Below are 15,161 nucleotides of genomic sequence, written 5' to 3' on the forward strand. Positions count from 1 at the left end.
AAACCAAAAAGATTTTTGTGCTGTTATTCCAGAAGGAAATTCCTAACTCTATCTTTTATTACAAAAATCAGTCAGAAACACTTCCCAGTTAACTTCCCAGCTTTTGTTGGAACCTATTTGCAGCTGGGTGCACTGGGGCAATAGAAATGAAGTGTTTTATTCAAGAACACACCGTACTGCCCAGTCTGGGAATTGAAGCCATAATCTTAGAATCATGAGTGTAACACCCTGACTACTAGGTTACAAGCCTTCAAAATATATGCATAAGGTTTTCTAATTATCAATCCCAGTTGTTGACGGGACTTATTCATGAACCCCAGTAGTCAACTGGTATTTTATCAGCTCTAGTATTTGAACGGTATTTATGTTTTTGATTCTAACAGGGCAGTGAGTGTGGAGACGAAAGTCCGGCAGAGCAAGTCAGTCGGGGTAAAATCAAATTGTTACGTCGTAAACTCGTCGAGAAAGAACGTCTCTTGGCCGAGAAAGAGGGACAGTTGGTGAATCATGGTGAGGAGATGTTGGCTAAAGATAAGACCTTGGTGGACAGGGATCAAACAATCAAACAACTTAAAGAAATGATAAATACATTGAACAGTCAGCTCGTTGATCGTGATAAAATAATCAGGGATATTAATGAGTCTGAGAACCCATCTGCTAAATCTCAGGTAATAATTCTTACATAACATTTCACTTAGAGTTTTGGTTTGGTTCTCTGGCATATCTTGTTTATTATAATTCTCTGGGCTATAGTGGAAGACTTCAAGACTGGGTGTCTCTAGGAATCCTTATATATCGATGACTGAGCTTTTCTAATGAAATCAAAGAATTTGAGGAAAAGTTTCAAACATGAAAGTGGAGTCTCATATCAAAGGAACCCAAAAGTAAACCATTCACAGGTAAAAGTCTTAATTAGCAACAAAGAACAGAGAACTTTATTGAGAGGTGGTTATGATTGATTCATAGAAAAGGTGTGGGGGGCAAATTCTATACTGTGAGCCAAATATCAAGAGAGGGCGTAGAGAGATCACAGGTTATTAGTAGCAGATACACCAGGAGTAGTTTGCAATAAAAGCATTCCTGAAAGTACTTCCCTCCAAGGTTTTCTAGAAAAGCTTTGACAGTTTCTGTTGCCTAGATGACTTGGGTAGTTGGATAGCATAACAGCTTGGATAAGAATGGGGTAGAATGAAGATCCGTGCGTTGCGATTATCTCTGCAGGTGACAAAGGAAGATTCTTTTTAACACTTTAGCATTCAATCCGGCCAAATCCAGCCCAAATATTTTTTTTTTTTTTTTGTTCAAACTGTCCAGGTCCAGCCTCTCACACCTATCCTACATGTCCTTCTAATTCATATCGTCAGAATCTTGAAGCTATGAGGTAATGCATGATTAATTAAAGACAATGTGAATAAATAAGCAGCATTACATCGGACCGAGTAATCTGAATGCTAAAGAGTTAAGCAAAGCACAAAATACGTGTTAAGTGTGATGTTACTTGGTAGAAAAACCTGGGTATTGATTAGAAAGGATGTGTGAAAGCTGGAAAGAAATAAGGAGAGGATACTCCACTGGGTGTGTAGGGTTAGTGGGAATGAATGGTGGAACAGAAATAAGCTGAGAGAAAAATTGGATGTATGAGGAATTGATTGTTGTGTGTATGAGAGGTGAGTTTGTTGGTATAGATATATGTGGTGTGTATAGAGAGGATGACGGTTGAATAAAGGTTTTTGAATCGGGCACTCGAAGAGGAAAGAACTTGTAGAAAAGGCGGCGGACAGAGGAAGTGGACTTAGAAAGAAGTGGTAAAGGTTGATCTCAGGGAGCTGAACTTCATGAAAGAGATGAGGAAGGACCCTTGTAAGTATGGAAAATAGACATAAAATGAGGATGTTGGGCCATGTCCATATGCATTGAAACATGGACACAGGCACATACATGTGCACACATGCGCACACGCATGCACACATGCATACACACATACACACACATGCATACACATGCACACATATACATACACACACAAACACACATACACATGTACACACACAAACACATACAAACATGCAAGTGCGCACAGGTGCACTAGTTTGTATCAGTGAAAGATAAACACACACACACACACACACAAACGCACATGCAAATGCAAATGCACACACTTGTATTGTCGTTGTTTGTATTTTAGGAAACCCTGGATCAGATCTATGTCCAGATTTTGTCCAAAGACAAGAAAATCGTTGATCTCAACAACTCAATCATTGAATTAGACAGCAAAATCAAAGACTTGCAGGAATTCATTGGAGAGAAGAATGAAGTCATTAAAGGCAGAGATAAAGTGATTGGCGTGAGTATTGTCGACTTTTAGAATTCTATTTATTTGATGTGACAATTTGTAAAGAATGGCACCAGTGGTTATAGGTTTCTGATATGCTAATTATTGGTTTATTGTGTTTCTGGTTGTGAGAGTGAGTGAGTAGGGGTGTCTGTGAATACCTTGGTGCAGAACAAATATCATAAGAGACTTCATAAGAAGGGCATTTGTGGTCGATTAGTTTCTTTTCTAATATTTACAAAGATATATTGGTGAATCTTTTCTGCTATAAGCACAAGACCTGAAATTTTGTGGGAGCGACCCCATTGCTCAGCTGGTACCTATTTTGTCAACCCTGAAAAGATGACAGACAAAGTCGACCTTGGCAGAATTTGAGTAATGAATATAAAGACAGATGAAATGGCATTAAACATTTTATCTGCCATCCTAATGGTTCTGCCAGTTTTTCATCACCTTACAATATACAATTCTTTTATAAAAATAATTATAAATATATATATATATATATATATATATATATATATATCAAATGGTTTGGATCTTGCCTATTGTGGTTAATGGTTTGGTGATTTTGGATTGTGTAATACACCAATTGCAAATAAGTCACCATGCTATTGAAACATTTTTAACATGTATGTTTGTATGAATAATTTTATTCTATTTTTCTACAGGTTTTACAGACATCCATTGTTGAAAAAGACCAGAACATAACATCTCAGACTGCTCTGATTTCAAAGTTGACTAATAAAGTTGAATCTGAAGAAGAGAAAATGTCCCTGTTGATAGAGAGTCTGGAGAAGGCTGAGCACAACCTAAAAGTTGAGTCTGAGCGGTTCAGTCTTCGGTTATCAGAAACCCAGAGGTACTTTGAAGAAACCCTTAATGACCGTGAAGGAGAGATTACACAACTGAGGCGCCTCATTCTCGACAGAGAGAAGGACTTGGTTACACGTGACAACGACCTCCGTGAGCTGCTGGCCAGACATGAACGTGATATAGAAAACATCATGTCCAGAGAGGGAGGTGGAAACGTACAGGATCAAATGTTGAAAATGATGGAACAGAAAATAAAAGATATCAACGAGGTTCTCCAAGGAAAAATTCAGGTGATTGAAATCCAGACAAACGCATTGGCCAATAAAGACCAACAACTGCACAGCATTATGGACAGTGTAAAAAATTTAAAAGAGAAACTTGCTGTTAGTACTGAGCAAAACCTTCTCATGCAACAGACTTTTTCAGATTATGAGACACAATGGAAATCCGAGAAACATAAAATGGAAAGTCGCCTGAAAGCGCTGGTTGAGAAAAATGAGGAAGAAAAAGGAGAGATGAATCTTCAGTTTCACACTCTCCAAGCATCGTTGAAGCAGTACGAATCGGCTTATTCTCAGGCTGCACTTCATTACAATGCTCTCCAAGAACGCTATCAACTGGTCTGCACCGAAGTAAATGACTTGAAGAATTCCGTTTCTTTAAAAGATGCTGCTGATGCAAGTACAAGCGGTTTAACGCCTGCAGTTGGTTCACCAGAGAAGCTGGCAGAACTCTCGAAACGGTTAGAAGTAGAAATGGCTCAGAGAAAACAACTCGAGGAACAATTCCAGCGTCAAAGAATGGAACTGGAAGATGTTAAAATTCAGTTGCATAACTACCAGCACCAGAAACAAGAAGGGTTTTTGAAAGCAGAGGAAGCAGAGGTACAGAACATCAAGCCTCGGGAAAAGCATAAATCTTCCGATGGATCTCCTACAAAAATCTCTGATTCTAGAATGTTAAAGATTAAGGCCCAGTTCACTGCCAAAATCAAATCCCTGGAGAAAGAAATTGAAGAATTAAAAAAGGTAAGGGTTTACTTGTTTCAAATAAAAAGTTTTGGCTTGGTAGTGGTGGAAGGGAGGTGGTGTTACTGTTTAGCCCCAGTTCAATCCTTGTTGAGCAGACGGTGATCAAACACATTCCAACCACGACCATCCTGTCTGTTTATGTATATTTATGACTACACAATATAATGTATTCCTTTCATGTTTAAGGCAGTAGTGTGCTATTTCTAGCCTGCCAAATCGCTACATAGTCCTCCAAGTTTGGTGGGAACAAGAATCATTAATTGGAAACTGGGTGCATCACCTAGTCCAGGAATCGAAACCACAATCTTACGATCATGAGTCTAACACCCTAACCACTAAGCTACGTGCCTCCCTCTCTACCAGTCATGAGCAAACCATTTGGTTTCGCATAAAGAATACAATGGAGTGTTAGGTAACAATCCAATTATTTAACTTTACACTCATCAGAGTATTAGTAGTAGTAGTAATCTGTTTTATTATAGGCACAAGGTTTGAAATTATGGGAGAGGGGGATAATCAATGACACAAACCCCAATATTTAACTGGTACTTATTTTTATCAACTCCCACCCCACTACCATCCCCTAGAAAAAATCAAAATCAAAGTGTGTCAATTATTTTGTTGATGTTACAGGGCAACCAAGGTTCCAACGAAGTCGAAGAACTGAAGAATCGGTTGGCTGAAGCTGAAGAGGATAAAGGTAACCTACTCCTGCAACTCGTAGACTTTGATGATGTTAAGACATTGCAAGGTGACTAACTTTCCACCTCTCCTAACACTGCTATTAATACCTGCTCTTATCTCACAAACACTACACTGTTCACTGTTTCTCACTTGTTAAATTTCGTCAGCTGCTTTTTTTGTAAATTTAATTTCTTAGAAAATTTATATCAGGAATTTGTGAAAATCATTTAAAGATTTCTAATGAGGCCAACCACGAGTTTTCTTGGGTTTAGAAAAAAAAAAATTTTTTTTAACTGATCATAACATTCCTATTAATTTTTAAGGGGTTAATGTGCTGTTTGAAGGTCCAGGTAAGAAAAAAAAAATGAAGTTTACTTTAGTGAGATTTGAACTCAGAATGTAAAGAGTTGTAACAAATGCTGCTAAGCATTTTCTCTGATGCTCTAACAATCAAGCCAGCTTGCTGCCTTAATAATAATAATAATAATAATAATAATAGTAATAGTAGTAGTAGTAGTAGTAGTAGTAGTAATCTGTTCTACTATAGGCACAAGGTTTGAAATTTTGGGAGAGGGGGATAGTCAATGACATGAACCCCAATATTCAACTGGTACTTATTTTTATCGACTCCCAACTACCAGCTCACCACCTCAATAATAATGATAATAATAATAATAATAATAATAATAATAATAATAATAATAATAATAATAATAAAAGTCCTTTCTACTCAAGGCACAAGGCCTGGAATTTTGGGGGAATGGACTTGTTGTCTACATTGACAAATAGCTCAACGGATGCTTATTGAAACTCATACTGCTGACCCACAGAAAAGTGAAATCCTGTATTTTGCACTTAAAATATAGAGCACAAGATGGTGTTAGATGTTAGGAATACACACTGTTTATTTAATAAATGATTTGTGACAATTTGTTGAACTGTTTCACTTACAATTTTTCACTTGCAGGAGAATAAACTAGACACACACACACTCTATATATATATGTAGTGAGAATTTACAAAAAAAAAACAAAAGACGAAGACGGGTGTGTAAACAACAAACAGATGTATTAGTTTAACGCTTGGGAAGTGAGAAAGTCTTTTACATTTCGAGCCTACGCTCTTTGACAGAGAGAAACACAGAAATAAACAGGGAGAGAAAATAGGAAAAGGTTTAGTGGCTAGCGATCTATCATGGTGAAGGCCAGACAGAAGGGTCACACAGGAGAGCTAGGAAGAAGGGGAGATAATGAAGTAGTGATGATCCCAAAACGAAGGTGCGCATGCGTGTGTATGTGAGAGCGTGTATGTGCATGTGGAAGGGGGATGGTAACATTAATGTGTGCGTATGTGCATGTGTAGGTGTGAGGATGATGGTGTAGGTGCTGGGAAGTGGTCAGTGCTAGTGTGTGTGGGGTGGTGTGGTATGGTATGGTGGTGTGTGGTATGGTGGTGTATGGTGTGGTGTGGTGTGGTGGGGTGTGGGGGAGGCGAGAGTAGGGGAAGCAAAGGTGGGGGTCTAAGGGATGGGGTGACACACACTCAGACATACACACGTATATCCATACTTATATACAGACATGTACACACATGCACACTCATACATGCATACACACATATACTAATACATATGCATTCACACACCCACACCCACACACACACACACACACACACACACACACACACACACACTTTTATTCTCCCTCTCCATTCACAGTTTATTTTCACTACTCTACCTTCTCCTCTTCTCGCTCACTGCATGTAGCTTGCTAACACTTGATTCTTACACTAGTCCATATTAGAACAGCCACTTCCTTCAGTGCCGCTGCCTCTTCTTTCATTCTGCTTCCAGTCCTCCCTATTTTCTTTCACTGCTCTCTCTGTTTTATAGCTGCAGTGTCCTATAGTTGCTTTCCCCTCTATACTTCCACTCCCGCACACACATATGCATTGTGCAAAGGGAAGGAAGTCCAGACGGTAAACAAATAATGTTAAGGTAAGATTTTAAGATTAGTTATTCTTTAGACCCACCTTATCCACGAAATAAACCTGTGATAGAAAGCATTCCAATCATGACCATCCTTTGGTATTGTATATCATGGATTACATTGTCCAATGTGATCTTTCTTTTAAGGCTGTAAGGCAGTGATTTTTAATATGGTTGGCAGCATGCCCTTGGTGGCACGGTGAGCTAATAAGGGGGTGCTAAATGTCAAGGGAACTCTCTGGGAGGGAGCTGAGTATTTAGACAGGTTGTGATTTACCCCAGAAATAAAATGTTTGATCCGGATACACTATATATATTTTAAACACATGATATGAGTGAGGTGAAGGCACATGGCCTAGTGATTAGGTGATTGGGAGATCACAGTTTTGATTCCCAGACCAGCTGCACATTGTGTTCTTGATTGAGCAAAATACTTCATTTCACATTGCCCCTGTCCACTCGGCTGTAAATGGGTACACCCTGCAATGGAATAGCCTTCTGATTAGGAGCAGTGTTGGCCTGCTCACCTAGCCACTAAAAAAAAAAAAGAAGTAAAGTTACCTTCTCTAGTCATAGCGACTCATAAGGGCTGCTTTCCCAGTTTTATGGGATATATATTCCCCACTGCCCTGGATGGGACGCCAGACCATCACAGGGTTACTCCTTTTTCCCAGCTGAGTGGACTGGAGCAACGTGAAATGAAGTGTTTTGCTCAAGAACACAGGGCATCACCCGGTCCAGGAATCGAAACCACAATCTTACGATCTTGAGCCTAACACCCTAACCACTAAGCTACGTGCCTCCCTCTCTACCAGTCATGGGCAAACTGTGGCCCATGGCACTTTCTTCTTGGCACACCTAATGAAAAATGAGCCATGTGTGGCCTGCTGGTTGGAAAAGACTGCCATGTCTGGTGTAGATGCTCCTTTAGTGGTTGTTTAGCCCCAGGTTAACTCTGATTGAGTAGATGTATGACAGAAGACACTCCACCCATGACTATCCTGTCGGTTTGTATATCGTTATGCCTCTATTCATCCTCCCACACGACCTCAGACTCAACATGGAGCCTATTTCAAGTGTGTGGAGGAGGTGTGCTGCTCTCTGGTCAAGAGGGTGGCTGCTGGAGGACCCTGTGTCTGGCAACAGGACTCTGCACCATTCAACACAAGCAGGAGAACCCAATCATGGCTGTCAGACAATATCTGTGACCACATTACCCCTAACATCTGGCCACCTAACTCTCCAGACTGCAACCCCTATCATTATTGTGTGTGGGGCACAGTTGAGCGAGAGACCAGCAAAACTCCTTGAAACACCAAGCATGAACTAAAGGCAAGGATTATGGCAGCATTCACCAATTCAAACAAGGATACCGTCCAGAAGAGTTGCAGGAGACTCCGGAGTCATCTGGGGGCCATGGTTGAAGCCAATGGTGATTTTATTGAATAAATTTACTCTTTAGTATATATAAATATATATATATATATATATATATATATATATATATAGTTGGAATTTACAAAAAAACAAACAAACAAAACAAAAGATGAAGACGGGTGTGTAAACAACGAACAAGTGTATTAGTTTAATGTTCGGGAAGTGAGAACGTCTTTTATGTTTCGAGCCTATGCTCTTCAACAGGAAGGAACACAGAAATAAACAGGGAGAGAAACTAAAAAGAGAGAGAAAATGAAAATAGATATATATATAGATATATAATATAGAATGTATATATACATTACACACACACACACACACACACACACACACACACACACACACACACACACACACACACACACACATATTTATTTATCTATCTGTTATGTGATTAATGTTTTATGTTTTTATTAATTAACAGAGGAGATGAAGATGCAACTGGCTGAAGCTGAGCGGCACAACAGAGGGCTGCAGAACCATGTACAGTCACTCGAAGGACGGCTGAGAGGTGCTCAACAGGAAGTTTGGTCTCTTAGAGAAAGGGCGTCGACGTTAGAGACAGAACAGGTCAGTGTTTACAAACATTACGATGCTGAAGATGCTCCCCCCCCACCAACTGAATTCGTTTTTAGAAAGAAGGGAGGGGCCATCTTCAATTCACCACCACCACCACCATCACTGCCGCCGCCGCTGCTGCTGCTGCTGGAGGTGAATAACTTCCTCATCTGGAAAGAGAGACAGAGAGAAGAGGAGAGGGCAGCGTTTCTCAACTGGGGTTCCCCAGAACCTTAGGGTTCCACAAAAGGTTCCTATGGGTCCCGCAAGAAAGAGTGAGATAAGCTAATGCTAACTTCATGATTGTAATATTACTATACATGCACAACATTGTTGGTTATTGTAATATTGTAATATAGACATCATCCTATTATGTTATCAAAAAATATAACAACCATATATATATATATATATATATATATATATATATATGGATATATATATATATGGATATATATATATATGGATATATATGTGTGTATATATATGATATTTACCACATGAACTATGATGAAAAAAATATGAGAAAGATATGGTATATGATTCTTTTTAGGCAGGGGTTCCTTGAGACATGTGATTTATTTTAAGAGTTACGTAAGGGTAAAAAGGTTGAGAAACATTGGGATAGAGGAATGTATCTACACTTGTATACATACACGTACATACACACACACATACACACACACACATACACTTATATAGTCACGAATACAACAACTATAATTGATATTTTCCACAGAATATGAATCCGTTTGCCGATGGTGAGATTGTGGTTGCTCATTCTGTTGAAGACAAGTTATTGCTGTCTGAACTGCAACAAAAATGTTCCGAACTGTCGGAAAATCTTCGTTTAGAGATGGAGAAGACGTCTAATATGGAAGCTGGACTGTTGAATGGCCAAATTGAAATTGTGAGTGATGGGTTTTGATTGAGCACCATATACTTGTTCTTTTTATTATTTTGTTGTAGTTGTTGTTCTTTTCTGTTTTGGCTTCTGTAGACCATTTTTGATCTGTCTATTGGTCCTTTTATTGATATTAGAAAAAAAACAAAAAACAAAAGGACCAAGAAATAAATAAAACAAACGGGTTTTGATTCCCTGACCAGGGTGTGTGTTGTGCTCTTGAGCAAGACACTTTATTTCATGTTGCTTCAGTTCACTCAGCTGAAGAAATGAGTTGCGACCATCACAGGTGCCAAGCTGTAGCATGGCCTTCGCTTTCCCTTGAATAACATCGGTGGCATGGAGAGGGGTGGCTGGTGTGCATGGGTGACTGCTGGTCACAATCAGTCATATCCATCAATGGGTGAGTAAATTGATATCAGAAGAAGAAGAGAGTGATGTAGTAGTGTTCATGCCTGTCTGTAAAAGCTCTGAATGAAGATTGTGAAAGCATTTTAGTTTGTCTCTTTTAATTGGTCTTTTAAAAATGTTTCTTAATTAATTTTGCTTGTTTGTTTTTCGATAGGAGGGTCTCAAAGCCCAGATCCATGCTTCGGATGCGGCAGTTGAACAGCTTCAGAAGCATCTCGTTGACAGGAGTGAATTAGCGACCAAACTGGAAGGGGAGAAAGTCGGTTTAGAGATACGAAACTCTGAACTAGAAGACATCAAAGATGGTATATTGATTCTGTTTCTTTCTCTTTCACTGTTAATGACCTACTCTCATCTTTTAATTAGTCTACTAAAACATAAAAAAAAAACAAGATTATGCACTATTGTATGATGATGATGATGACGATGATGACAATGATATATATATATGTATGTTTGTACATATATATATATATATATATATATATATATATATATATGTATGTATATATATATATCATCATCATCATTTAACATCCATTGTCCATGTTGACATGGGTTGGATGGTTTAACCAGGGCTGGTAAGCCGAGGGGATGCACCAGATTCCAGTCTGATTTCGCATGGTTTCTCAGGCCGGGTGCCCTTCCTAATGCCAACCACTCTGAGTCTGTAATGGGTGCTTTTACATGCCACCGGCATAGGTGCCAGTTGTGTGACTCCAGTATGACAACCTACCGAATTTAAAAATAGGAGTTAAAAATTACTGTAAGAATCTCCATGACAGTAACACACTTTTTTACGTAGGCAAAGATGTATGTGTATATATATGTATATGTGTGTGTGTGTGTGTGTGTGTGTGTGTGTGTGTGTGTGTGTGTATTAATTGGATTGTAACAGCTGGAGTGTCATTGAGACATTTCCGTTATTGAACCACACACGCAGACACAAAATATTGTTTTAATAGAAAGAAGCCATATACATCTGGCAGAACTAATATAAACATGGTATTTAAGATCATTTCTTTATCCAAAACTACTGTGATTCTTTTTAAACAAATTGAAGTTTTAATTCCCAGACAACATTTAGTATATATAATAAAAATATGATAATAAAAATTAAATATAAATTTTCTTTTTTCTTTCTGCAGCTCTAGAAAAAGACAGAGGTGCTCTTCAGAAGCAGATCAGTGACCTCCAGCTGAAAATTGAATATGAAAAACAACCAAATATAGCGTTTGAAGAAGAAAACTCCAGACTCCAACTGATGGTGAAATCTACCTTCTATTCTTATTCTGAAATAGAAATGTTAATTCATCTTCATCATCACCATCTTCATCACCATCACCATCTCCTCCACCATCTCCATCATCATCATCATCATCATCATCATCATCATCATCATTAAGGTGGCAAGCTAGCAGAACCGTTAGCATGCCAGACAAAATGCTTAGTGGTATTTCATCTGGTTTTATGTTCGGGGTTTCAAGTTCCACCGAGGTAGACTCTGCCTTTCATCCTTCCGGGGTGTTTACAACAAGTAGCACTTGAGCCCCGGGGTTGATGTAATCGATTAACCACTTCCCCTAGAATTGCTGGCCTTGTACCGAAAAGTGAAACCATCATTATTATTATTATTGTTATTAATAGCGTGGGGAGATGGCAGAGTTGTTACTGGGCCGGGTAAAATGCTTAGCAACATTTTGTCCATCTTTATGTTCTGAGTTCAAATTCTGCCAAGATCAACTTTGTCTTTCATCCTTCTGCGGTTAATAGATTAAGTACCAGTGAAACACTAGGGGGTCAACGTAATCGACTAGTCCCCTCCCCACCAAATTTCAGGCCTTGTGCCTTTACTAGAAAGGATTATTATTATTATTATTATTATTATTATTATTATTATTATTATTATTATTATTGGTCTAAGGCAGAAAGCTGGCAGAAGTGTTAGCATGATGGGCGAAATGCTTTGCGGTATTTTTGTCTGCCGCTACATTCTGAGTTCAAATTCCACCAAGGTCGACTTTGCCTTTCTTCCTTTCGGGGTCGATCAATTAAGTACCGGTTGAGTACTGGGGTCGATGTTATCAACTAGTCCCCTCACCACAAATTTCAGGCCTTGTGCCTATAGTAGAAAGGATTATTATTATTATTATTATTATTGGTGTTTATTTAATTATAAATTATGATGTAATCCCTGTGATTCGTAAATGGGTAATTGATTTTAACCTTTTAGCACGTAGATCAACCATATCTGTCCCAAATATTCTGTTTTATGTTCAAACCTGCTAGATCCAGCCTGTTGCACCTGTCTTACAATGTCATTTTAAAATTAAACAATCCACATCATTGAAATTTTGAAGCTGTGAGATAAAGCAGGATTAATTCAAAACAATGGGAATAAATAAGAATTACATTTGACAGAGAAATCTGAATGCTGAAGACTTAAAGAAAGATAAGGAAGATATTTGTGACATTCATGCCCTGATCTCCCCACTTTTCCCCACCTCAAGGCCATCACCAAGAATTAAAGAAGTAAAATTCTTACCACTGGGATGAAGTAAGGATTATCCAGATTTAATCCAACGAGTGTTTTTTTGTTGATAATTTGTAATGACATTTATTTTCGGGGTTCAATATAGATGGGTATCTTTTTCTGTGTTTTTCCAGATCCAGGAATTACAGAATCAGTTGGTTTCTCAAGATGATGTGTCTAAGAAGCAAAAGCAAGAAATAAACGATCTGATTTCGAAATTGCAATCAATGGAATCGGCAAAGGATGAGTCCTTATCGAACGTTGACCAAATGATGGAGAGTTTGAAGAAAGCCAAGGTAACAAAGCAAACAACGACAAAAACAACAACAACAACAACAAATAAACAAACAAAACAAAAGCACCCGACCCCCCAAATAAAACAACGACAAAATCTAGATAAAAAAAAATTTAATTATTATTTCTGATTAAGACAAGTTGGCTGAATCGTTAATGCATCGGACAAAATGCTTAATGGCATTTCAGGATCTTTGCATTTTGAGTTCAAATGCTGCTGTTGTCATCTTAGTCTTTCATACTTTTAGGCTTGACTACATTGGCCCCAGTTGAACCCTGGGGTCAATGTATTTGGCTAAGTCCATTCCCTAAAATTGCCGGCGGGGTGGGGGATTGCAAAAAGTTCTTTGTGGGGGTCCCGATATTTGTTGATCCCTTGCAGCGAACCCTAATCCAAACAGATTTAATACGGATTACGTTTGTTTGATACGACAACTGGGTTTAAGCATGAGTTATTTCCCTTTAACTCCCGCTGTCCCCTTTTCTTTGCTGCTTGCGATGGCAGTTAGAACTTTCTGGTTCCCCGTGTCCTTTATACAAACCCGACCGAAGTCAACCTCATCTGCTTTTCATCTCCTCAAGATCGATGAATTACCAGTCCAGCCGATATTAAGGTCGATTTTTTTTCTCTTTATTTTTTTTTCCTCTCCCCAAAACATCGGCTGTGGTCAAACCTGTGGAGGGATGGCTTCCACCACATTTTGTTGTTTAAGACATGCCCCTATGTCATAGCGGCGCTTCGATGACTCTTAAGAGTCAAGAGCCCAAGGGAGGAGAGATTGTGCGTTCGCATGTGTAGCAGAGACCCGACATGTCCACCTTCTTCAGACACAGACACACACACACACACACACACAGACACACACACACACACACACAGACAGACACACACACAAACTATCAAGTTCTGTCCACCAGTGTTTTCGATATTTTTTGCCTAATTTTTAAATTATAGCATTTTCTCTCCATCATAATCAATCATTACAGTCACCGTTTCTTTGTTTCAAACGCAATAACTGTTTACCATTTTCCATAATTCCTCGTCAACAGTCCAGACTCATTCTCGTTCCGGTTATTTAAAACATTGTCGCCAGCATAGAAACGCTTCTGTTTCGCGAATGGATTTACTTTTAACGTTGCTAATTCCTGTTTAGAACGAAAGTGGCCCTCCACTTATTGATGCTCATTAAATCATTCTTTAATTAACTCCTGTTTTAAAAACTAATTGGAAAGCAGTTCTCCCCCCCCCCCCCCCACTCGGCCACGTCATCCTCTCTTAATAATAAAACTTGGTCGAACAACGATTGGGTTATGTCCCTTACATCATCAACGTTGAGCGTCAAGGAAACATCGTCCAAGAAGCAAAGCATATCAGTTTAAAATTAAGATTTAATCACAATTCGTTACTGATAAATGGCGATTTGACATAATTTAATTTACTGTATATGTAGGTGTACAGGACGGAATTTGAACTGAAGGATAAAAGTCACCCTCAAACCAGGAGATGTCTTAAACATTGAGTATAAAATCCGAACGATTCTGTGGATTAGTGTCACCAATAACGATGGACTTTATTTACGTTATTTCCATTGGACGGATATATGTCCTCATCTTGTTTATTGTTACCCCAATGTTTCGGCTGGAGCCTTTATCAGGTGTCCTTGTAGAATTTTGAACCCAACTCTGGGTTCTCATTCCTAAGGTATTTTTTGCTGATATTATTATTATTAGTATTATTATTAGTTTTTTATTCAAAGCACTGCCTGGAATTGAACTCAGCATCTTGGAGTTAGTAGCCCGCGCTATATGCCCTGGCATAAATCAGCCGAAACATTGTGTCTTCTACTATAGCCTTGGGCTGACCAAACCCTTGTGAGTAGATTTGGTAGACAGAAACTGAAAGAAGCCTGTCGTATATATATATATATATATATATATATATATATATATATGTATGTATATATTTGTGTGTGTGTCTGTGTTTGTCTCCCCCACCATCGCTTGACAACCGATGGTGGTGTGTTTACATCCCTGTAAGTTAGCGGTTTGGCAAAAGAGACTGATAGAATAAGTACTAGGCTTACAAAGAATAAGTTCTGGGGTCGATTTGTTTGACTAAAAGCCGTGCTCCAGCATGACCGCAGTCAAATGACTGAAACAAGTAAAAGAATATA

At 38.7% G+C, this 15,161-nt stretch overlaps 1 protein-coding gene across 13 annotated transcripts in view; it reads left to right on the forward strand.

The window, feature by feature from the left end:
* The window catches only part of LOC106871201 (uncharacterized), a 54,994-nt gene that overhangs the window by 17,678 nt on the left and 22,155 nt on the right, over nucleotides 1–15,161 (forward strand). For 4 of the 13 annotated variants that reach the window (XM_089340153.1, XM_089340155.1, XM_089340163.1 and 1 more), the window contains exons 5-13: nucleotides 384–668; nucleotides 2,186–2,344; nucleotides 3,004–4,176; nucleotides 4,813–4,930; nucleotides 8,712–8,857; nucleotides 9,585–9,755; nucleotides 10,315–10,465; nucleotides 11,309–11,427; nucleotides 12,828–12,989. In XM_089340153.1, coding sequence (XP_089196279.1) covers nucleotides 384–668; nucleotides 2,186–2,344; nucleotides 3,004–4,176; nucleotides 4,813–4,930; nucleotides 8,712–8,857; nucleotides 9,585–9,755; nucleotides 10,315–10,465; nucleotides 11,309–11,427; nucleotides 12,828–12,989 — 2,484 coding nt within the window. The remainder of the gene's footprint in view (nucleotides 1–383; nucleotides 669–2,185; nucleotides 2,345–3,003; nucleotides 4,177–4,812; nucleotides 4,931–8,711; nucleotides 8,858–9,584; nucleotides 9,756–10,314; nucleotides 10,466–11,308; nucleotides 11,428–12,827; nucleotides 12,990–15,161) is intronic. The other 9 variants (XM_089340156.1, XM_089340164.1, XM_089340157.1 and 6 more) reach the window with 3 other exon arrangements.

This window comes from Octopus bimaculoides, chromosome 23, assembly GCF_046866305.1.
Source record: "Octopus bimaculoides isolate indiv1 chromosome 23, ASM4686630v1, whole genome shotgun sequence".
NCBI lineage: Eukaryota > Metazoa > Mollusca > Cephalopoda > Octopoda > Octopodidae > Octopus > Octopus bimaculoides.